This window comes from Amblyomma mixtum, chromosome 10 (genome assembly GCF_055824585.1).
Source record: "Amblyomma mixtum isolate Tamu chromosome 10, ASM5582458v1, whole genome shotgun sequence".
In the NCBI taxonomy this organism is placed as follows: Eukaryota; Metazoa; Arthropoda; class Arachnida; order Ixodida; family Ixodidae; genus Amblyomma; species Amblyomma mixtum.
In genome coordinates this window covers 176,775,871-176,800,774 of record NC_143021.1, presented here as the reverse complement: position 1 = coordinate 176,800,774, position 24,904 = coordinate 176,775,871, and the positions used below count along the sequence as shown (strand labels likewise).

General features: G+C 48.5%; 1 protein-coding gene across 3 annotated transcripts; it reads left to right on the top strand.

Moving 5' to 3' along the window:
- The first annotated feature begins 10,174 nt into the window (after nt 1-10,174).
- On the top strand, nt 10,175-24,794 carry LOC149327838 (uncharacterized). 3 transcript variants are annotated; one of them, XM_089563672.1, is made up of 5 exons: nt 10,175-10,306; nt 10,812-12,649; nt 15,340-15,530; nt 18,215-18,255; nt 23,712-24,794. In XM_089563672.1, the coding sequence occupies exons 2-5, from the start codon at nt 10,989-10,991 to the stop codon at nt 23,931-23,933; spliced, it is 2,115 nt and encodes a 704-aa protein (XP_089419798.1). In that variant the 5' UTR covers nt 10,175-10,306; nt 10,812-10,988; the 3' UTR covers nt 23,934-24,794. The 3 variants fall into 3 exon arrangements, with proteins under 3 accessions (XP_089419798.1, XP_089419797.1, XP_089419799.1); XM_089563671.1 differs by having other exon boundaries at nt 10,181-10,306; nt 10,715-12,649; XM_089563673.1 differs by having other exon boundaries at nt 10,195-10,306; nt 10,815-12,649.
- Nucleotides 24,795-24,904: the final 110 nt, after the last annotated feature.

Sequence of the window (24,904 nt, the reverse complement as noted above, 5' to 3'; positions counted from 1 at the left end):
ATTAACTTGTTACCTACAACTGTAAAACGAGTCTAGAGGTCGAATGTCATGCACACCTGTGGGAAACTATATATTAGAGTGGGTGGTTGGTATCCTGGAAGATTCAGATAAAAAGCCTGAATTTCGCATTGATTGTCCATGTATTCAATTATGCATTTACCCTGTGGCAAAATATTGAGGATACGTATCCAACAGCAGGCCACCACCTCTTCCTCACCCTCTACCTGTACTACAATAAATATTTTCATCATCATCCAATCCTTCACCCACGGCACGGTTGAGGTGTCCGCAGAGGAGAGATCCAGTTACTCCAGCCTTTTCGGTCCTAAGGAAACGTCTTTTTAAGGAACGGAAATACTATCTTACATCTCAGTAGGCACCCACGTCCAACCAGCGACTTCTGGCCTTGGGCGTGGTGAACACATTTCGGGAGCTTCGAGAGGCCCACTTAGTCAACCAATACACGCGTCTTGCACAGACCACGTCCGGTCGCCGCCTCTTGGACCGGCTACACATCAAACATGACTACCATATTGAGGAAAGGGAGAGAGTGCCAGCACCCTGGAGACGCGCCCTCCGGGTCCGACCCCTTCCCCGCAACATGTCCAGAGAAGACCATAGCGGTCGTCGCCAGGCGCGCGCGGAAGCGTTGGCGCGATACTATGGTAACCAACAACATGTGTATTACGTGGACGTTGCCGGCCCACACCACGGGGTGTGGTACACGGCCGCAGTCGTACACAACACAAACACAGTCAACGGGCTCACTTTCAAAGCCTACAGCGCAACACACGCGGAGGAGATTGCCATTGCTCTTGCTCTCACTACTCCCAAGTCGAAACACATCATCACCGACTCGCGAGGGGCCTGTCGGAACTACGAGTTGGGTTGGGCTCCCCCGCTTGCCTGGCGCATACTGGAATATAGCTGTCGATCTGAAGATCCAACTCCACGCAACCTGATTTGGGCCCCCGGTCACCAGGGACTCCAGGGAAACGAACAGGCCGATCAGGCCGCCCGCGCACTCTCTCCCCGGGCTATCTCCCTGTCCTTGGAAGGGTACTCCCAATCAGACAATCTGGCCATTACATTCAAACAAATCACCAATTACTACAAGGAGGAGCACCGGCGCTACCCGGCCCCTTGTAAGGGTCTGGATCGCGCTGACGAGCGCCTCCTCATCAAAATTCTTACTAACACTGTACTGTGCCCGGCGGTGCTTAAACATTTCAATACATCCTTTGATGGCGCGTGCCAGTTCTGTGACGAGGTGGCTGACACCTTCCACATGGTTTGGGCGTGTCAGTCAAACCCATCTATTCCCGCCAACCCCAACCCCACCAGAGAGGACTGGGAGGCGGCCCTGCTCGGCTGTCAGGACCTAAAGACCCAAAAGGCCTTGGTTCACCGGACGCGGGCGGCGTTGCTTGCCAATGGGGCCCCGGAATAGGGGCTCCACCTAGTATTGTTAGGGGAAAGGGCCAATAGGGCCTACCCCAATCACCTCTCTGTAAATATTTATTGCGTTATAAATGTTTTTCACCACCACCACCCAAACCGCGCCCTAAGGGAAGGGAAGGGATAAAGGAGGGAGTGTAAGAAGTAAGAAAGAGGTGCCGTAGTGGAGGGCTAGAAAATTTTAAATTCGTTTTGAGTAAAGGAAATGACGCAGTAACTGTCTCATATATCTCTGTGGACACCCGAACCACGCCGTAAGGGAAGGGGTAAAGGAGGGAGTGAGAGAAGAAAGCTCCAATTGTCATTTTTCGACCGCGAGGTAGAGGCAATTTTTGTCTATTACCCCGCAACACTTAGTTCTTTTTCTGGTAAAGAGATCAAGGCATAAAAACCTTAACTTGAAGATTGACGTACAAGATGAGATGCAAAAATATTTCAAGTAATGTTTATTCAAACGCTCAAGAATCTCTTAAAAGAACCGCTGCGTTTTACCAAAATGGCAGTTGAACTTCGAGATTTCCATCTAGTGGCATGGCCTCAGCAATCAGGAGCTGCGTTGGCAGTGCAACCTGTGATTGCTACGATTAGCGATGACACAAATGTGTTTTTCTGTTTTGTAGTGGACGGCTGTCCCTTGTGTGCTCCAAGGTACAAATAAACTTCTCTGATCAACGGTGTGCTTTACGGGGGTTTAACGTCCCAATGCGACCGAGGCTAAACATTCATACTCGCTTATTTGTACATGTGTAGTCTGCGCCGTTTACAATTCGTAACCTCGTCGTCGAGTTCGTCATTGCCTACGAGGAGAGAGAGAAAATGAAATGGAGGAGGAGGAACAACTTCATTAAAAAAGTACACAACGTCCTCAAGGGTGGCCTTCTGCTCTGTCCACTTGCCATGTTTGGCCAGCTTGTTGAGCAGTTCGCAGAGCGGCCTCCCATGAGGAGGGGGATGGGTTGGATATGGGGAAGGGGGGGGGGGACTGCCATGGTTTTGCATTCCTACAGGTATACTGTATGAGGGTGGCCTTGGCCACTCCACATGTTGAGCAAAGTGGGAAGGTCAAGGTAGGGTGGTAACGATGAAGGAGGTAAGATGAGATGTCGCAGTCTGTCTTCAGTTGTCGCCAGCTGTATTTTGGACCTAGTGTATGGTGAGGTGGAGGGAGGGTGAGGCGGCTGTTCTTATAATGAGTGGTGATTGGTGATTTGGTGGTATGTGAGTAGAGCCCGCGAGGTTTCCTGCATGGGTTTGGTTGTCCGATCTTCTGAGGCCGGTGGTGGTGGTGGTGAAAACTTTTAATTACTGAAATAGAGTTTGGGAGCCACAGAGTGGCCCCGCTACATGGTCGGCGTCCCTAGTCCGGGACACCGCATGACAATGCCCCGTCTCTAGCCCGTTTCACCAGAGCCCTTTGGGACTCAAGCGAGGAGCAGTTGAGAAGGGCAGTCTCCCATGCCTCTCTGGAAGGGGTAGGGGAAGGGGGGAGGTGGGGATTTTGAGTACATGCCCACACCATGTGGAAGATATCACAGGTCTCCCCACAGTGTGGGCATCGCCCATCCGTGTTAGGATCGTAATGCTTTAAGATTGCAGGACAGAGTAGAGTACCTGTCTGCAGGCGCCTTAAAGTTCGCTCCTCCGTCTTACTCAGCCCCTTTGCAGGGGCCGGGAAAAGGCGGTGGATGTCGCTATAATGCGTTATAATTTCCTTGAATCGCAGCAGCGGCTGGTTAGTCTCCGAGCCAGAAGAGCTGGGATGAGGAGCCCGGTGAGTAAGCGCTCGGGCAGCCGCGTCAGCGGCCTCATTACCTCGTAAGCCCTGGTGGCCAGGAGCCCAAATGATTCTTTTGGGTGTTGGATCAGTGGCAGTCCGTCTTAGAATACAAGCAGCTAAGGGGGAGATCTCCCCTGCCAAGTAATGATCACATGCTTTTCGGGAGTCCGTAATGATGATTCTCGAATTGGCGTGGGCGGCAGCAAGCGCTATCGCTACTTCCTCGGCTCGCATTGAATTCGGGGCTCGAAAAGAGAGTCCATCAACGTGCATTTCCTGGTGAACGACAGCGGCCGTGTAAAATCCCGTGGGCGATGGGCCTGCTACGTCTGCATAATATACACCAGGTCGGGAGCCGTGTTGTCTCTCAAGAGCCCGAGCCCGCGCTTGTCGCCTGTTTACGTGCATGTCGGTGTCCATGTTACCGGGGAGCGGGGAGACCCAGAGCATATGGCGCCACAGTACTGGGATACGCTCCGCCTCCTCTGGAGTGCAGTCGTGTTGGATGTGTAAGCGGTTTAGCAGGCGGCGCCCAGGGGCCGTCTGCATGAGCCGCGTGTATTGGTTCACGAGGTGGGCCTCCCGCAGCTCCTGGTAGGAGTTTAGCACCCCCAATGCCTTGAGTTTGGCATTAGAGGTAGCCACCGGGAGATCCAGGGCTCGCTTAGTTGCCTTGCGGATGACGGCGTCTATTCGCGCCTCGTCTTGCTTAGTAGTGCGGAGATATGGCACGGCGTAGAGGGTCCGGCTAGTCACGAAGGCATAGACGAGCCGAAGCGCGTCCCTGCCCCGCAGACCACCCCGCTTGTTGGAAACGCGGCGGATCATGCGCCCTACCTGTTCGCCTACTCTCTTGAGTTTCAGAATGGTGGAGTCCGGTCTAAGTCTGTGGTGAATGAAAAGGCCCAGAATACGGAGCTCCTCCACCTCTCTAATAGGACCTCCTGACAGAGAGATGTGAATTGCTGTCCTATCCTTTGGGTTCGCTCTGACATGCAAAAGCTCTGATTTCGCTGGAGCACATTGGAGCCCACAGTCAATAGCATACGCATCGACTATGGAAGCGGCCTGCTGAAGGCGGGCCTCCATGTCCCCAAGGCTCCCCTCAGTGGTCCAAATTGTAATGTCGTCTGCATATAACGCGTGTTGAATTCTGAGGCCGGAGGGATAGTTCTCGAGCCAGAATATGAATGCGCTGGTTACCGGGGATCGAGGCATGCCAGGAACCCACGTGAAGGTTGTCTCTTGGGTAAGCAGCCGCCGTGGTGGCTCAGTGGTTACGGCGCTCGGCCGCTGACCCGAACGAAGCGGGTTCGATGTCGGCCGCGGCGGTCGAATTTCGATGGAGGCGAAATTCTAGAGGCCCGTGTACTGTGCGATGTCAGTGCACGTTAAAGAACCCCATATGGTCTAAATTTCCGGAGCCCTTCACTACGGCGTCCCTCATAGCCTGAGTCGCTTTGGGACGTTAAACCCCGATAAACCATAAACCCTGTTGGTAAGCGTGTGCCCTGATGCGAGAATGCGTCGGGCAGTTTGTGTGATAATACTTTGCTGATAGTGACGGTACGCAGCTTGGGAGTCGGTGCAGATTTCAGTGACGTTGGGATCTTGTGTAGCATGTATGAGCACCGAGGAGATAGCCGCGCCCTCAGCCTCTGTAGGAGGGTGGCTGCGGCCCCTATGGTGCCATCCTCGTAGACGGCGACATGTGGGAATGGGCTTGTGATAATAACCTCATGAGTCTAAATTCGGGTCTTCCCACATTTGTCTGAGGCCAGCCTCGGTCAGAATTAAACCTGACATTTTTCTTTCCTGGAATAACTGGGCGGTAGTTTACTGCGCCTCCAATAGTGATCACCTTCCGATCAGTTTCCAGGCAGCGTGCCAAATGACCACTCCTACCGGCCATCGGCGCCCACCTTCATGAATTACAAAAGCTTTAAAAATATCCTTAAATCAGATCTTCAAGCATTATCTAATCCACAAAGTGGGGACAATGCCATCCGCATTTGTTCAATTTTGGACGGAGGTAAAAAAAAAAATCTGAGTTTTTGGTCCAGGCAAATGAGAGAACATCACCGTGTTTTGGTGCAACGCAGAGTGCACTCCAGATTGTAGGTGCTGAAGGGCAGCATGGAAGAAACTTCTACAATCAGTGTCCCAAAAACTGGATCCATTATAAGTTCATTGCGGCTGCGTTTAAGCGCACCCTATCTCGTGCAAAAGAGTTCTACGGTACTCAACACACTAGGAATTTCTTTCTAAATCTGGTAATAGGCGTGCTTTATTTAGTAACCTAAACACAAGGAAACTAATCCCGACCGCCATGAACGCAGTCTCTCTAGTTCAGACCCCGGCTGAACTTGCTAAGTTTTTAGAAGAGACAGGCAGGAGCCTTGAGCCTCGGTTTACGGATCTTCTTTCTCCGCAAAGATTTGTCGTCACATTGGACGATTTCGAAAAGGTCACCCTCACTGAGCTCTCGAAAACAGTGTCCCCTCCATCCACCTGCGGCACCTGGCCCTTATGGTGTCACTTCTTCTATGATTAGAACTTTGTTAGAAGAATTTCCCGACGGCTTATAAGCGCTTATAAATTACTCTCTTAAGGGGCCATGGATTCCAAATGAGGCGTCAGGCGAAGGTTATCCCTTTACTTAAAATGCAAGGAGACGGTTACGTGTTAGAAAACTTAAGGCCAGTTCAACTTGGAATCTCGTAAAGTTAATTCAAAGGGTGTTGCGTAGCCGAATAATGTTAATCATCTCATAGAATGGGTTGCTGAACCCTTGCCAAATAGGTTTCAGGCCAGGATGCTCAATGTGGCGTGCTCATACCGACCTGGAAAGCCGCGTATACAATTAGCTCGTCGCCGAAAGCAATACGCCGCCCTTGTTACTCCAGATTTGTCTGTCTTATGACATCGTTGATCATTGGACATTGTTGCAACGATTGCAGGCTATAGGACTTGCGAGCTACTTTGAGGCATGGGTTTCTGAATTTCTGGCTCACAGAGAACATTACTGCTTCCAGAACGGTGTTCCCTATGGCAGATTTCGACAAGCGAGAGGAGTGCCCCAAGGGGCGGTCCTCTCCCCTGTTGTTTTCAACTTCTTACTTAGCAGTACTCCCTGCGGTCATAAGGCGACAACCTATGTGTATACAGATGACATGATGTTTGTCGGCACTGTGTAATTCCTCAAGTGGGAACTGTCAAATATCCCGGAGTAATTTATGATCCTTCACTTTCCTGGCGGGCCCATATAGAGCAGATCACAGCGAAAGGAGTCCGAGCAGTCGGTATGCTGCGCAGGCTGAGCAACGTTCGTTCCGGCATGACAAGGCACTCGCTTCTGATGATTTATAGAATGCAAGTCCATCCAGTACTACAGTTCGGCTGTGCCTTGTTCTCAGAAGCATCTGCGTATAAACTTCGCCCCCTTCTTCTCTTGGAGCGGGAGGCGTTGCGCCTCTGTCTGGGCCTTCTAAGATTTGTGGCTAATTATGTTTTGTACCTAGAGGCATGGATTCCATCACTGCCCTCAATATTTCGGCTCTTAGCTGTCCAGACGTTTGTAAAAACCGGCGATTCGTCACTTCATGACTCAAATTTGGCCTTTTTTCTTCAGCCTAGGACGCATTTCAATGAAAGGTGGTCTCATTTCCATACTCCACATATTTGTTTTGTGCAATATCTCCTTGACCCCTTAAACTTCGGAATTTCGAAAGTGCTATCGCACCTAATTCGCATTTGGCCTAAATACACAAATCGACCATCATTTTTTTATGCACACTGAGTATAAACCGGTTTTCTTCAATAAAAATTTCGCATGGCAGTTTAGCGCTGCGTCTCGCTCTCTACTCTCTTCGACACCCGGGTTCGTCTTTTATAGCCTCGGTGGTCGACGACAATCGCGTCACCTACTCCGTCAGGAGGGTGACTTATCGGCGGCGGTCCTCACTAGCATGGAAGCGTGGGAAAGTTTGGGCGAGTTGCCATCGGGCGCTGGGCAACGCGGTGAGCTCGAGCTTGAGCTTGGCCGATGAGCTCGTCGCCTGGCTTCAACATGCCAGCGAAAGGAGCTTGTGCAGAAGAAGCTCTGGCACAACAGCGTTCACCGACGCTGTGGACACAAAGCCGGCCCAGATAGGCTGCCGACCCTCCGCGGTGGCTCAGTGGTTAAGGCGCTCGTCTACCGATCCGGAGTACCCGGGTTCGAACCCGACCGCGGCGGCCGCGTTTCGATGGAGGCGGAACGCACAAGGCGCCCGTGTGCTGTGCGATGTCAGTGCACGTTAAAGATTCCCAGGTGGTCGAAATTATTCCAGAGACTACGGCACCTCTTTCTCTCTTTCTTCTTTCACTCCCACCTTCCTCCCTTCCCTTACGGCGTGGTTCAGGTGTCCACCGAGATATGTGAGACAGATACTGCGCAATTTCTCTTCCTCAAAAAACAATTTATTTAGGCTGCGGGGACGCAACGGCAGCTGCACACGGCTCTTGAGAGACAACACGGCTCCCGACCAGGTGTATATTATGTAGACGTAGCAGGCCCATCGCCCACGGGATTTTACACGGCCGCTGTCGTTCACCAGGAAATGCACGTTGATGGACTCTCTTTTCGAGCCCCGAATTCAATGCGAGCCGAGGAAGTAGCGATAGCGCTTGCTGCCGCCCACGCCAATTCGAGAATCGTCATTACGGACTCCCGAAAAGCATGTGATCATTACTTGGCAGGGGAGATCTCCCCCTTAGCTGCTTGCATTCTAAGACGGACTGCCACTGATCCAACACCCAAAAGAATCATTTGGGCTCCTGGCCACCAGGGCTTACGAGGTAATGAGGCCGCTGACGCGGCTGCCCGAGCGCTTACTCACCGGGCTCCTCATCCCAGCTCTTCTGGCTCGGAGACTAACCAGCCGCTGCTGCGATTCAAGGAAATTATAACGCATTATAGCGACATCCACCGCCTTTTCCCGGCCCCTGCAAAGGGGCTGAGTAAGACGGAGGAGCGAACTTTAAGGCGCCTGCAGACAGGTACTCTACTCTGTCCTGCAATCTTAAAGCATTACGATCCTAACACGGATGGGCGATGCCCACACTGTGGGGAGACCTGTGATATCTTCCACATGGTGTGGGCATGTACTCAAAATCCCCACCTCCCCCCTTCCCCTACCCCTTCCAGAGAGGCATGGGAGACTGCCCTTCTCAACTGCTCCTCGCTTGAGTCCCAAAGGGCTCTGGTGAAACGGGCTAGAGACGGGGCATTGTCATGCGGTGTCCCGGACTAGGGACGCCGACCATGTAGCGGGGCCACTCTGTGGCTCCCAAACTCTATTTCAGAAATTAAAAGTTTTCACCACCACCACCACCCCCAAGAGGAACAAAGGCGCCGGCGGGAGGAAGAACATCAGATAAAACTACACTTAAGCCAAGTCAATGACTCTCCAAGCGAGCTCTAAAGCAAAGCAAGTCTCGCCACTGATAGTAACCGCGCCAGAAGTTCGTCTTTCTTCTCTTAAACAGTGCTGTAAAAATAAATTCCGCGCTTTACTTATTTCCTTCACCTAAAAGAAATACCAGCACACAACATTCGCAGCATTTAGTGGAGCATAAATTTCATACTGACACCTCTCGTTATTCATTTTTCCTGCAAACGATCAGGGAGTGGAATATGTTACCCGAGAATGTTAATTCTGAATGGCTGAGCAGTTTTCTTTCTAACCTGTCACAGTTGTTTATTTGAACCATTATACTCTGACATTGTATGCACCGCCTGTTAGGAAATCTTATTTTCCATGCTGTATACTTGTTTTATTAGACAGTATACACCATGTGTTTTTCCGCATGTTCCTATGTTCGCATTCTTTTTGTGTGAAGTTCCTTTTTGCTGGTGGCTTTTTTTTTTCTTTGTGGCTTGTCTAAAACCATCAGATTGTAACCCAATCCTGCAACAGCCTCGAAGAAGGCTAGCAGTATGTTCAAAGTAAAAATTTAAAAATAAGAACAAGTAAATCTGTTTGTTTTTTTTTTCTTGAAACAGGCTTACGGTGCGGCTTTGCCTCTCCGTCACGTGTGGACCCACGCACTATGGGAGGTCGTCACGTGTAAGTTAAGAGTTACATGTAGCTGTATCTTATCGGCCGGAAGTCACATATATGAGGCAGAAACGCCCCCCCCCCCCCCCCCCCCCCTCCCGCTTTTACTGTCGGGAATCCCATGTTTTGTCATTACAGCAACAAATGTCTTACCCTTGAAAGGCACCTTTCCTCGGACGAATAAAGAGGATTTATATATGCCAGCCTTTTAAAGCGAAACCTTCGATAAGCCGCCGCGGTGGCTCAGTGGTTATGACCACGTTATGACACTCGGCTGCATGCTGGCCCGTAAGACGCGGGTTCGATCCCGGCCGCGGCGGTCGAATTTCGATGGAGGCGAGATTCTAGAGGCCCGTGTACTGTGCGACAGCGTACGTTAAAGAACCCCGGGTGGTGGAAATTTACGGGGCCCTTCACTACGGCGTCCCTCATAGCCCGAGTCGCTTTGGGACATTAAAAAAAAAAAAGGACCTTCAAACTTTTGATAGCTTTCGGCCGCTCGCACAGCGCGCGTCGCACGCATCGGGCAGCCGTGAGCGCAGTGGCACCACGGCGCCACGATAGCAAAGTCGGAAAGAACGAAGTTCACGGCAACTACTTCGGCTCCAGACGCCCTTGGACGATACAACGCTGGATGGGACTTGTTAGCCGTTACCTCACGTGTCGGGTTGCGCGAACTTCCACCACGATTATCAAGCAGCCGCACTGGTCGCGCTCCCGCGCGCCGAGCGCCGCAGCTACCAGGCAGAACTAAGCGCTCACTTCAACCGGAAAAAGACTGAGTCAGCTGTATCCGTTTCAAGGAGCGCGCCAATCGCCGAAGCCGCTGGCCGAGCTGCGACAGGAGATCAGCAAGCGGCCGGTTTCTCGGCAGCGGGCGGCCGGGATCTGAAACTGACCCTGCTACTCCCGCCCCGGTTCAGAGGGTTCATGATACTCGTCACTGCATCGAGGGCCGATCGGTGCACGGGTAAGAAACACCTTATGCTTGGATCGCGCTGTCAGACTGGCTTGCTCGTGTCCGCTGCTCGTGCTTGTGCGTGGCCTAACGTCGGGCCGGCGAGACGGGCGAGGTTCGACGCGGCGCGGGCTACAAACTTTGGTCGCAACGGCTGCGGTGCACGTTTGCATGCCGCATGCATGTTTATGCATGCAATGCATGCGCGTCGCTTGCGCTTTCGGTAATGCTTTTGGTTTGGCATGCGTCTCACCTTCTCGATTGTAGGTCTCCTTTTCTGTGGTCCTGACAGTTAATTATGCACGCTCTTCTGACGTAACGCGTTTTCTCGCCGTTTCTTTCTGCACTAATCTCCTTCCGATCTTTCGCACCTGCTCACCGCTGTACTGTGTCTCTCCTCGCTCTGTCGCTTTGCCTCAGCGCGCAAGCCATGTCTAAGCAAAGGAGCAACTCCAGTGAGGCTATGGTGAAGTTTCTGAAGGAGCGAGTTGAGTCAAACCAAGGCATCTCGCTCCAGAAGCTGACCGGCCACCTGTCCCAGCTGCCGTCTGACCTGAGGACCAAGTACGGCTGCTCGGTCAAGTCCCTCAAGATCTTCCTGCAGCAGTTCCCGAAGGTGTTTGTCATCCGCAACCAGAGTAACGTGTACGTGCGCACAAAGAGCCGGCGGGCGACCTCCTCGCTCAACGGAAGCATGGAGAGCTTCATCACTTCGACCTCGGACCGCGGCACGGACGACGATGAAGTCACCTGCTTGACCAATGTCAAGGGCACCGTGTACCGTATATTCAACGTCTACGGCTTCATCGCAGTCAAGTACCCGATCAAGACCAGCGTGTACTTCGACGTGCAAGCCTTCGAGAACGCCGAGCACACCAACTTGCCGTCGTCGGGGCTGCAGGTTAACGACCCTGTCATCCTGGATGCCAAGGTGGGACCCAAGGACTGTGAGGCGAGGTTCCGGGCCAGCCGTGTCGTACGCGCCAGGAACGGGATCCCTTCGTCCACCTGTTCGTCGCCAGCTCCGCTCAGCGTCAGCGGCAGTGGTGGCGGAAGCAGGACCTCTATGACGTCGCAGCTTGTCGATCAGGACGGCGTCATAGAGACGGTGAAGGCGAATTACGGCTTCATTAAGTTCGGCCGCAACCAGAGGGAGCGGGCTTTCTTCCACGCCAACAACGTGGACAAGTCGGTGGGCAGGTCTATCAAGAACCTGCCGGATGTGTTCACTGTCGATGACAAAGTGCGCTTCAATGCCAAGCCCAGCAAGAAACCATCGGACAAGGTAAAATGGGAGGCCACCACTGTCTATCTGAGCCACCGTTCCGGAGGGCGGCACGGGGCCTTCGACTCAGACGATGAAAGTGGAAACGAGGTTTTCATGTCCGACGATGAATCTGACATCCAAGACCTTCTACAGGAGAAGCTTAATGAGGGCGACAGCTGTGACGCTGACATTGACGAGTCACCAGCGGGCTACCCTGACTGGGACATGGCATCAGTTAAGGGAGGGTCTAGCGACATTTCTGTCCAAGGAAAGCTGAATCTTCTATGTGCCTCATCGGAGTGGGAAGCAAAGCGGAAAATATCTGGAGAACGGGGCTTCTTCTACCCGGATTCGGAGACCAATGGAAGTGTAAAGTTTGGGCCAAATCAGACATCTGTGGCTTCTGCAACGGCAGATGTGACCTACCAGGACGGCGAGCAAGTCGGAAACCTTCTCTGGGAAGTCTGTGATGGCCAGGAAGTGTCTTTTGATGCCGTGGAAGCCGAGCATGATGTCTGGGTCGCTACCCTAGTGTGGACAGGGCAGAGGCCCGAGGAAGCACCGCATGTCAGTGATAGTGAGGCCATTTTCAACAGACTTACGAACAAGGTTGTGGGTACTGAGGAACCAGCAGCCAACAATGAGCAAGAGCCGGGGTGGGACTTCGTCGAAGAGGACACCGTCCGCAACGTGTCCTCCTCATCCCGTGAGAGCCAGCCGTCTGTCTCAATATACAGTGATGCTAAAGCTACTATTGTGAAGAGCATGGAGTGCATTGGAACATGCGAAGTGCAGGAGCGCAGGGCCTCTAGGAAGATAGAGTTCACGAGCGACTGCTTTTACAAGAATGGAAGCCTCTTCTTAGGTGACCTTAATGAGGTGCTTCAGGAAGGAGACACAGTGAACCTTGATTATATGGTTGGTGTAAGTGGCATGAGAAAGGAAATTGTGCACTGTGATCTTGTCTGGCTAGGAAAGAGGCCAACGGGGGTTCCACAGCTGAGTCCTGACGAATTCGATCAAAGGGTCCGCACACAAGGGCATGCGGCAAGCAGCTCCGCTCCTTTTGAAGAATTTGAGACAGAAGTGTAAGTAAATGAGCATGGTTTCAGTTTTGTACATGCATGCACTTGTTGCCAAATAGGAAAGCTGAGGTGTAGAAATCCTGAATGTAGTTACTCAGCCACGGCTAAGTTTGCGATTGTGTGACTTTGTTTAATAGGTCAGTGTGCTAAAGTCTGTGGCACCTTTAGATACCTCCTTTGCTCGAGGTGTGTAATGATTGTCTGCATCTTTTAATGCAGTGTTCTGTACTTACTCGCTCTAAATGTTTTACTAATCTTGTATTGTAATGGAGGGCTACTGAAACATGCCTAAAGTGTTTCGCTTAGGGTTGGACATTCTAAAAATTGAATTTTGAGGAGTTACTGAGTGCATGCACCGTAACATGACATGTGCATGAAAGGAGCATGTAGCCAGGGACGGTGGGCAAGGCGATGAAGGGTGTTTCTCTTGCTTGAGTGGAGACAGATGCTTCTGCTCATTCAGTGCAAACTGCAGGAAATCCGGGCACCAAGCGAAACTAGAAAGTTGTTTTCATGGCAGTGGTATGTGGTCACACTATAACCCTTTAGCCAGAAAATTAATTCCCAAAAACGCGCCCAAATCGCCAGATCTTATAAAGAATTCCAAATTTTTTTCATGTAATTATAATTCTAAAAATGTTTCTTCATTGGTTTCTGGCTAGAATTAACACAAAAATATAGAAAAGAAAAACCTGCTTTTGAGGACAGCTTTATTTCTGTGCATGTTATAAGTAATGGGTTATAACATACTGAATGCGCTGTATTTATTTGATCTGATGCGCTCTAACACTCTACAAAGTGCATAGACATTGCTTCATCCTAACACAAACTAGGTTTCATCATTAATAGTCAACGTGCACTACCCATCGTCTCACCGTCGTCATCGCCGTCTCTCTAGTCATCATCTGAAGCTGTGTCCAGCTCACAAGCAAAGTCAGAGTCTGTAGGGAACAAATTCTCGATTGTCAGCAACGCTGCTGTCAGAACTGCTCCAAGAAGCAGCTTTTTTTCTAAGGACATTGCCGCCTCTGGCATTCTTCATGTGTGATGCCATTATGAAATGACTGTTGTTAGGCTTGATACGCGCTCTAGATGTGCGAAACGCATTTTTTTATGGACAGCTACCTACGTGTAGTGTTCAAAAATGTAAGCAACTGAATTGGTGGCCATAACTCTTCTTTGGCAGTGGGAGTAGCACAACACTGATACTGGTACAGTCTCCCATGACGAGTACAGGTCGGGGTTCGCGGTTAAAGAGTTCATATATCCGAAGTACTATTTGTCTGAGCAACATATTTTGCGTTTACATTGATGATTCTTAAAGAGTTATGAGTGTTTATATATATATCTTGCACATGATGTCATGGGTACCATGATAATGAACCACGCGTAGCTTTCTCAGTGCAGACCAAAACAGGTTTTGATAAGCGGACTATAGAAATGCGAACCTTGTCACAGAGCTCCTGGTTTGTGACCATAACGGCTGCTGTGACGTCGGTGCAAGCTATGTATAGAGGATGACTTGCTCTGTCCGAATTTGTTTGTTTTTGCTTGAATTTGTTTCAAGCAGCTTACACTGTGATCTGCTGCTTCTTGTATAAGTGCAGACAAAAGTAAACAGAACATGCTACTGCCATCTAACATCTTTCACAAGTTGCGTAATTGAAACTTCCAGCTATCGTTTGTGCGCATTGGTAGTGGACGCTAGTGCCCTATCTCCCGAACAAACAACGTTTCTTCATTTCAGACAGGGAAGGCGTGATTGCACTTACAACAGAATAGCATGCTTCATTTACTTAAGACCGCACCTGTACAGGATGTCACATGTTTTTCTTCTAGTGAATTTCTTCCTTAGTGCAACCTGAGAACTGCAGTTTACTCATAATTCATAATCTGAGGAGACCATTAAGTCCTTTAATACATATGGAGGAAGAATTGAAGGGAGTCGTTTTTTTATATGCTTCATGCTGACAGAACCGAAGAGTCTGGTCAAATTCCAATTAGCGAGGTTCGAATTAACACGGTTCTGCTGTGTCATTTCGAGCTTTGGTGCTAAATGTACTGCTTCGCTGTGCTGGCATATTATGTACTTACTGTTGCGTCACCACAAAGGCAAGCCTCAGTGCCTTACCTTAGAAAATAAATGGTCTCTTTCCACTTGGACTGCCCAGAAAGGCCGTGTTGGCAGAGTGTGCTGTAAAATACTATATGTTCTATGTTATTATCTGGCTGTGTTGGCCAGAGTAAATAAAATGATCTCTCGCACAGGCCAACTGCGAGACCAAAACAGTACGATGTTTTATCCCAATGAGCAAAGCATCTTCTGTTTTCACAATGCCAGGTTGCACGCTGTCATTTCTCTCTTTGGCAGACGTTTTACCTTCTTAATGATAGACTGTGCCATCATTCTTTCTCTAGCAAAATTCTGTTTATCTATTTATTAGTAGCTGAACACACTCATTGACAGCGGTACATTTTGAGGACCGTACCTGCAAAAAGGCCACAACCAAGTGCTGTACCGTGGATTTAAAATCTTTATACTGGAGGTACATGTTTATCTGCTTCTGCAGGTGACGCGACTGTTGGTGCAATCTTGAGTTGCTTTCGCTTCAAGTGCACGCTATTTTTAAGATTTTTACCGTACAGTTTCTCATCTTGGGGTCACCTCTATGCTTTCTTTATTTCTTGAGTAGTGAGAGAGGAGGCAAGGCTTCTCGTACACCGTCCCAAGCCCCTTCTGACCTGGCACTCTTTGAGGATGTGTTGCCCAGCAGAAAAAGCAGCTCCGTGTCAGTGGCGGGCATCCCTGCTGACATGCCACCATCAGCAATGTCAAGTCCCGCACGTTCCTTGCGCGTTCCCCGGACAAAAAATGAGGCCTGCGGTGCGTAACATTGCTGTGTCTGCTGCCACTCTGCGTTTTCAGTCATCTTTGAAAGCAGCGAAAGCGTGAGGCAGTGGGCTTGTGCATAAGTTGAGCGGTCAGCTCACATCTTTGGCTTGTGTCCTCTCTACAGCATGGTAGGTTAGCACGAAACTGCTAGTGAAGGTGAACGCAAGATGCCAGTGTGTTTGTCATCATTTTGTGGAGAAGTACCTGTGGCAGTTTCCACCATTACCGCACTCATGGGCCAATTTTTTTCGTGCATGATTATCATAGGACTCAAATGATCACATTTCCACTTGCCTTATCTCATGAGCAAAAAAAAGCTCCTGGCATTATATGGAGTATGTATTCTTGGGAAGGAAAAAGATAACGCAATAGATTATATACATCTAGAGCTCACATTAATCATATTGAGCATGTATTCTTGGGAAAGAGAAAAGGTAACGCAATAGATTATATACATCCAGAGCTCACTTTAATTATGGTAATAATAATAATACAGTTGAGCCGTTATTGCGGACAGGTAAAAAGTGATTAAATAGCTTGAAGTAGCCGAGATTCATAATATAAATTTTTTTCCAAAAACGCACGCAAGAGAAGCGCTGTTTATTCAGTGAAGGGATGGAAACTCAGGCAATCCTTACTAAGGAAACGGGGATAGCTTTTCCGAAGCTTTAGCACCGTTTCAAACGCACTCACGGTAATAACAGAGGCCACAAGAAAACAAGCGCCAGTTAGGTTGCCTTCACTGAACAGCACTGCCAGACGCGGTGGCAGCAGGTCGTACTCCTCGTAGGGTGGCTTCTCCACATTACAGCGGTGCCACGTGATAAGTGGTATGTCAGAGTAAAAGCTATCGCTGTTTTCACCGCCTGTGCGTCAGTCGACATGAGCGGAGGATGGTTACTGCAAGGCTACAACCATCCTTGCTGCTACTTCCGGGGCGCTTTCGACAGATGCGAGACGTGTGAACGCGTGCTGACCACCTCCACGCCGCTATATCTCCTGTGGCGCTGTTGGCGAGAGCGATATATGTGAACTAGTGCAAGATAAAAAGCGCAAACTTTGGTGTGTACATTTGCTGCACTACCATTATGGTCATTTAATGCGGCGAAGCCTGCCGCCTGCCATCCCAGCAGCGGTACACTTGGTAGTGGAGTGTTTGATATGTCTGTTATGTGTCCTACGGTAGCTGCTAATTCGTAATATCGGTATTCAGTTCGCGTGTAATACTCTTTGTTTGCACAGGAGAAAAGAAAGAGCAATGCTGCAGAGGGAGATGGCCGGCGTATTCGCCAACTGCAGCCTGTACAGCCACAAGGCTTGAAACCACGGTGAATGGATCACGGTGGCTGAAGATTGTCACAACGGCTTACCTAAAAGGGATAATAAATCACTAAATAATGCTTAAAAGTCTATACCAACCTATTGTTACTAACTATGTAATATTTAGTTTAAATTCAAAACTGATATTCCAGCGCTCTGAATAATCTGTGTAAAAGTATGCAGAAAATCTTTTGAAAATCTTAAACGGCGTTATATGCCACTAAGCATCACGATTTGCAACCTAAAAGGCAAAAGAATTAAAAAATGAAATAAAAAGAAACAATAAAATTACAGTACAGAGAGCGGAGTCGAACGGCCGACCTTCAATACGCAACACGTGCCTCCAATCCACTGCGCCATAGCGGCGATGTCAAGCCGTCGTTCTGAATGAATATTTATAACCAGCCTTAATGGTGGCTGCTACCTGCCGGTGGGCGGCGCTGTCATCGCTGGCTGTACCGGCTGCATTTGGTGAACACGCGGCTGGGCAGAAAGGTTACAACCTGTGCACAGTGCGCTTGTCAGCCAGCTACTCTAACCACAGGAAGAAGAGAAGAAAAGAAGGAAGAGAGGAAAAGAAAACACACATACAAGATATTGACTCTTGTGTATGTCTTTGCAGTAGGGCATGAAGAAAGGGAAGTAATGACAGCAGGGGTGTGAGTGATGTAACAGTGGTGGGTGCGAAGTTATCGCATGATGGGGCACCACCCTCACAAGAGCTCCAGGTGTTAGCTGTTGCACTTGGATGCTTTTGTGCATGCGTTCTTTGCTCTGACTTATGCAAGATTTTTTGCTGTATCTTCTCCTTTTCTTCACCTGTGGCATACAAGTTAGCTACTACAGTACCTCCGTCTAGGCTTTACTGAACATTCAGAGGTGCACGCGAAGGCATAGAAGTTAGGGGAGGCCAGGACTCAAGCCACCTCGCAGGGAAGCACCCTCAGGCTGGGAACAACGTAGGTCATAGGTAACGAACATGTCTTTCTTCAGATTTTCAGAGCACAGATTGTCTTGTTTTGATAGCTCTGAATTAAAACTACATGCATGCTTTCTCTAAACCAGAGAGGATGATGGACAAGTGACATGGGGAATACAGGCTTCCTAAGAGTGTCTGATTTTTAATTTTATTTCCCCTTGAGTTTGTTACTTAAGCAGGTTTTATAGATATGTACATTTATTCTGCTAATGTGTCTCATCCGCAAGCATTAGTCTCTTTAGTATGCATCTCACATTCAAAGCATCTGACAGTTGTAAATAATACTGTTTCATTTTGCTTGTGCTCTTATCAGGTGGAAGGTTTAGTGTCTGCTTCTTTCATGTTTATGTTTGTTTCGTATCTGTTTTTATTTTAGGTGACGTTCCAGAGACTTCGACTTTTACATCAGAAGCAGATGTGAGTTGTATTTTTCGTTTCGGTTTTGCCTACAATATTTGCAGCTAAAGGCATGTATTTGTCTCAGATTTCAAACGTTATTCACATAATCTCATCATTTAATTAGCATCCACTCTTGAGAATTATTCGCCATCATTTATAAATGCTCATTTGTCACCCCTTTGACCAAAAGTTATCGCTGTCATGCGAGAGCCCATTCACCATGGAAGTGTTGTTTTGCCACACAGCTTCCGGTGGTAACTGTAACTCAGTGTCAGCTTCTGTACCGCAGTAGTCATTGAGGCATGTTTAAAGAGACACCGGGGAGAAATAGAAGTTGGCCTGTACTGATAGGCTGCTGTATTCTAATCACAGAGACCACTCGGAACTAAAACTGCAGCTTTTATAAACGAAAAAAGTACTAAAAACAAAACGCAGGTGACACCACAGCTTGCCGATCACGCAAGTAAAATGTGTGCATTGACACTGATTTTTGGGCACGGATCACAGAGGCTACACTTCACCACCATTCACTTGAACACTGTGACAACCCACCCTTTTCTCTAAGGACTCCGTGAGTTGGAATCGACTGATGGGAAGATTTTAGAGTGAAAGCTCTGCTGCTCGGAGTAAAACTTCCAATTTCGATGTGAATGAGGCAATGACCTTCAGTGCCTCACAAGGTCAAACCAAACTTAACTGTGCGGTGGTATGGCCCTACCTATGGTAGTATGACCACGTGATCATATGACTATGACCATTGGGTACCTGACCTTCGATTTGATACAGTGGGCACCACAGCGACAGTGACCTTCAGTGCCTCACAATGACAAACCGAACTTAACTGCGTGGTGGTATGGCCATGTGATCATATGACTGACCATTGGGTATTGTTACACAGGACACAAGAATGTATAACACAGGCACTGGTACAACACAGCACCTGTGTTGTACATTCCTGTGTTTGCGCTGTTCCCTTTTAACAATGTTCAACCAACTAGCCCGCAACAGCACCCTCGTGACCATTGGGTAGCTGACCTTGATCTTTGAGCTTGACCCTTGACCTTGACATTTGATTTGAGACAGTGGGCACCACATCAACAAGGACCTCCAGTGCCTTACAAAGTCAAACCGAACTTAACTGCTTAGTGTTATGGCCCAAGCTACAATAGTATGACCACATGATCATATGACTATGACCATTGGATACCTGACCTTTGACCTTGACATTTGATTTGAGACAGTGGAGACTGCTTAACAGAGCTTTCGCTCGTATAACTAGGTTCAAGCCACGTTGAACTCCAGCCATTTTTTTAAATCCAATTTTCTCGCTGATAATTGAGTCTTTTGCTGCTGGACACACATCACCATACCCATTAAGAGCCTGAGAATCAATTTTTTCCAAGAAAAATATTTTAATGGAGTTGCTCTCAGTGTTCCTTTCAGTGGCCAGGATGGCTGTGTTGCTGGGCCCACGTACGGTCAAGGACAGAAGTTTGCGGGATGCGGATTCGTAGAGAAAATTAATTTCACGTTGTCTTGCTAGTGAGTCCGCCGGTATTATAGCAGTGGATGCAGCACGCATGTACACTTGTTTTTGATTGCTTTTCATCAACCCGTTTTAGCCAACTGCATCTAAATCATTTGATTTCCTCAAACCCACATCACGTTCACTTATATCCATAACTGTACAGTCATCTCGGGAGTTTGAACTTGAAGGTGATAGAAAATTTCTTTGAATTATGCGGAGATTGAAAACACCTTATGTTGATGAGCCGAGAAGTTTGAACTTAGCGAGTCTGGATCTACGTCAGTCCATTATGTTTTACACTGCAGTGTATTGTGTGTCTAGGTGAATGACGCGCTGAAGTCATAGCGAGGAGAAGACTCTGAACATCTGGTGCAAATGCAGTGAGGTTGGGTATAGCAAAGCTTTCGGACCTTGCAGGCAAAATGGAATATGTTAGTTTTGCACTATCCCTAGTGAGGTTTGATTGTTCAGATGTGGTAGGAAATAAGCTGCCTGGCTCTGTTGCAGCATTTAAGTGGAGTCCTCGTGTGTAGTCTTACTGTACTTGGCGATCACAAAATGAACAAGGGAGGGGAAAACCTCAGGTTGCTTGAGCCAACGTTTCGACAAGGGGACTTGTCTTCGTCTGGGCAAAGCGTTCATCATTGGCAGGGATTAAATAGGGCCTTCGCTCCGAGGAGCAAGGCCCCGGGGGTGGGGAAGGAAAGTGGTGTGAGAGGGGGGATGCGTGTCAGGAAGGGGAGGGAGGTGAATCTTGATTCGTTAAGCTGCAATAGTGGAAAAACTTATATCCGGGGGGGGTGTGTAATGAACAAAGGCTTTGAAGGGGCTGCGTCGGGGGGGAGGCGCTGTAGGACCTGAAAAACTCAGATAAGAGGATTAGTCAGCGTGGTACAGGGAAATGAGAACAAGGCAAACAAAATAGGCTGACCCTGGAAGGAGAAAGAAAAAGGGGGGGCATTTCCAAGGAAGGACAAGGCGGGGGGGGAGGGGGGGAATGGCTCGAGTTCAGAGAAAGCCAAAAGGTGGGGCGGAGGGGGTAACAGGAATGTCATGGTTTCAGAGAACTGATAGTAGGGGATTAGGAGAGAAGAAAAAAAAAAAAGGTGAACAAAGGGAGAGGGTGAGAAGGCCGGAAATGGGGTGGAAGATATGACGTGGGAAGAGTGCAAAGAGCGATAATATACTTATGTTTGTCGAAACGGATGCAAGCACTTTGCTGCACGTTCTGTGAGCGACCTTCCCCAAGCCCTTGGCGAAAGTCTGAAATGCATTCTGCCAGTTTATCTGTCTTATATACAGGTGGTGCAGGGTTTGACTCCCAGTGACGCTAGGTGCCTGCCAGTTTTTCAGTGGGTAAAAGTTTGCGCCTGGCCTTGTGCTCGGCTTCTTTGGCGCGAAATGTTTGGAAAATGTAGGTCCTTGAACCCGCCTTGCACTGGCCAAAAATACCTTGTGCCACGGTGCTCTTTGGCCACAGTTGCCCTTGTGCGATCGAAATCAAATCGTCATCATTCTGCCACTCAAAATAACAGTGACAGCACACTCATCATGAAAAAACTAGCCTTCATTTGCAGTTGTGAAATGGCAATAAATTGAAAACTGGTTTTGAGGAAAGGAAATGATGCAGTAACTGTCTCACATATCTGGCGAACACCCGGACAGAGTGAAAGAAGAAAGGAAGAAAAAGGTGCCATAGTGGAGGTCTCCAGAATACTTTCACGCTGACATCCCACAGCACACAAACGCCTTTTGCGTTTTGCCTCCATCGAAACGTGGCCACCACGATCGGGTACGAGCTCGAGTACTCTGGCTCAGTAGTCGAGCGCTCTAACTACTGAGCCACCACAACAGGCACACCCTTCATTACAAATTGTAGGCAGCGGTGGCTTCAGTCCACTTAGCTGTTACTGTTCAATGTTTATTTCGTGGCTAGTTAAAAAACAGAAAGTGCACTGTATGAAAGAAAGTGCATATTGTGCTGTTGTAGGTAGTTTTTTTTGGGGGGGGGGGGGGGTGCTGCAGGGAAATTTGGCTCCCAATGGAGAACCCTGCGTGCGCCTATGCTTTTATGTAAGCACATCGCTGTAGTTCTCATACTTCGCCCCCTTGCCCTGAAACCCCTGCATTTCTCTTCATGTTGTGTTCCCGCAAGGACGTTCCGCTCGTACGTTAATGCGCCTTTTTATTTCTTATTATTTATTATTTTATTTATTATTTCTATTTATTATAACGCGCCCCTTTGCATCTAGACAGTGCAGAGAAGCCACCACGGTGGGTGACTGCGCTGTGTTTGAACTCTTCACGCCACGTGCCCCATGTTTGGCCCACATGTGCGTTTGTATACGTGCGGTTGGTCGCTAAACGAATTTGTTGAGAGTAGTAGCCGGGAAATTGTGTCATCCGGTAACATATTAACCGGGTGAAGAACACAGTAACTCTGTGGGGCATTTTTAATGGCCATGATTTTGAGCGTATGAACAGGGTAATTGCATGAACCGGGAACGTATCAAGGGGACACAGATCCATTGAACTTTGATGCGTTTCTTGTACTTGTGTGGCAGTGGTATTTGCAAGCTCTGACAGAATGAGGCACATAAGATGTGCAATTGCTGCAAAAAAAGAAAAAAGTGCCTGCTTCCAAGAGCAAGTGTAGGCCTAACGCTCTGTAATCAGTAGCTTGGCGCTGCGTCATGGAAGGAAACTTTGCAGCCACTTTCATGCGGGATGCCATTGGTGTTGCTCAGTTTCTAAATTTCAGGCCAGTACTACATCAACTTTACTGCATTTGGAGCATTATTTAAATAGTATGAGTAACTCGACAACTATGGGAGCAATCGAACTGTCCTGTATAGGCATGTTAGGCTGAAAGGTATTCGCACTACGATGGCCTGCAGAACTGATGCATGGCGAAGTTGAGGAACAGCTGAAATGAGAGCCAACGGATGTGCGTAGTACAGAGATAGAGAATATCACTGCATTCCCTTGGCAACTCTTGACTGCTCAAAGAATGCTGCTCGTCAGCTGACTTTTTCCAAAACTGAATTTATTATTTCTACCAGCTTACTGACTACCCTAGACTGTCACATCCAATTCACTTTCTTTTACGGAACTGACTTACTGAGTGACCTATCTGCAGGGTCCAGGCTAGCTTTGGCCAAGCCACAACTAGTACAGTCGGGGACAAAAGTCTCCGGACCACTTGTTCCTCTAAAGAAGCCGGTAGCTCTGCTATTAGTCGGCGGCTGGAGACCACACTTGTGGAAGTTAAATTTTTGTTCTTTCATCTCCACAAGTGCGGTCTCCAGCCGCTGTCTGATAGTAGAGCTGTAAGCTTCGTTTGAGGAACACGTGGCCCGGAGACTTTTGTCCCCGACTGTACACACAGCGCACTTACGTCTAGACCTGCCAAATGCAAGCTCCTCGAGTTAAAAAAAAAAAAAAAAACTCGTTTAATTATATGCAAGTCTGTTCCGCTGGTGGTTTCTTTCCCTCAGGAGTGGTAGGTAGCCCGAACAGCAAAATATGGAGTGGGTGTCACATCAGAATCCGAAAGTATACGACCAGCCTAATTAGTTGGGACACATGCAGATGTGGAATGCATGGAGGGTCTCTGTTTCAACACATTTGATCTAGAGTACAGTTTTGTAGAACTGTAACCTAGTCATTACTCACCTACTGTTGGACTGTGCGTCTGTTGCTTTGAGCTGTAGCATATACTACACGTTGCCATTGTGCAATAAGTCGAATCTAGGTGAGCAGAATTTGAAATCACAATGAACTACACTGCAGTAAAGCATTCTTCTTTCAACTAGCTAGGACTGCGCGGGAAGGATGTGGACTTGGAATTCTTATTGCTTTTGGCCAGTGAGACCTGCATGTTGAAAGGGTCCTTATTTGGAGTCGGCTGTTTTTGCGGCTATATGTAGCAATTGAACACTTTCAGGATGGCATGCTCCTACGACTAGCCAAGATGGTGGCAGCGGAAATCACTGCCGAGAGAGAGAGGACTCGGATCGTGCTGCGGGACATTGGCGTCCAGACCACCGAAGACCCCTGGACGTCGTCGCTCTCTAGGCTGGACGGCATGGCCCCCACACTAGTCAGCTCGAGCACTCAGACACTGTCGACGGGAGGCATCAAGTCAGAAGAGCTGTTCATCAACTGACCGCGTCCAACTTTTCACTAGGACTCTTACTGAATGTCGGGAAGCAGTGGCACGACGTTACAGCCTTTTTTTTGTTTCTGTTAAATCTGAACAGTCGTTGCCAACTCACATGGCTGCTGGAAACCGAAAGATGTGAAGAAGTGTCTTGTTAACGCGTTTTGTTTTACACTGCTGAATACATCTGCCAGTTGAAGAGCAGAGGCACTAGTGTTAACCTTCTGGCGATCTTTTTGTTTTGAACTGCATTCCAGAATAATGCCATGCTAGATTTTTTTGGCGAGCTGTTATTATCGGACACTGTTAAACATCGCTGAAGTGCAGTATCTTTAATGTAAAATGAAGCAAGCAAGCTATCTCATGACAGCAAAGGAGAGGCTGTATGAATACTCTTAAATGTTGTTTGAAGCCGAAATGATGTTCAGCCCCAAGATGAATAATTTCTCACTTCAGAGGAGTGCCAGCACGAAGAGCAGCGTAGTACTTTCCTGTGTATTGTTGATGTAGAGAAAGAGAATCAGTTTTCCGAGGTTCTCAACAACAGCCAGTTCTTTGTGATCTAATAAATGGTACTAGTAATGTGCACTCATCGAAGTGCACAGGATGTTTGCACGAGAGCATGCAGAACCTTTTTAACTAAATGGAGAAGCTGAATGGTTTTAAGTTAAAACAAGTGAAGTGTACACCACGGTGGTTCGACAGATATATAGAACACCACCACCTTAGCAGTATAGTTTGGGGCCACGTAATCACTCTGCAGATAAGGCAGTAGGCTTCCTGCAGCCAAACTAATGCTACTTGTGGTAGGAGGTCAGTGCATTTCCCATTGTTACTGTTTTTGTAAATAAAAGCTGGACAGCAAGAGATGCTTTTTTTTTTCCTCGAGTTTGCCATGTAGCAAACAAAACACGACACACACATACGCACACAGATGAGCAGGTAAGATTAGAACCTGCCTTCATCGAGTGTCTACG

Coding starts and splice junctions, on each gene's coding strand:
- LOC149327838 (XM_089563671.1), top strand. CDS start 10,725: ATGTCTAAGCAAAGGAGCAACTCCAGTGAGGCTATGGTGAAGTTTCTG. Junction 12,650..15,339: donor GAAGAATTTGAGACAGAAGT/GTAAGTAAATGA, acceptor TTTCTTGAGTAG/TGAGAGAGGAGGCAAGGCTT. Junction 15,531..18,214: donor GACAAAAAATGAGGCCTGCG/GTGCGTAACATT, acceptor TTTTTATTTTAG/GTGACGTTCCAGAGACTTCG.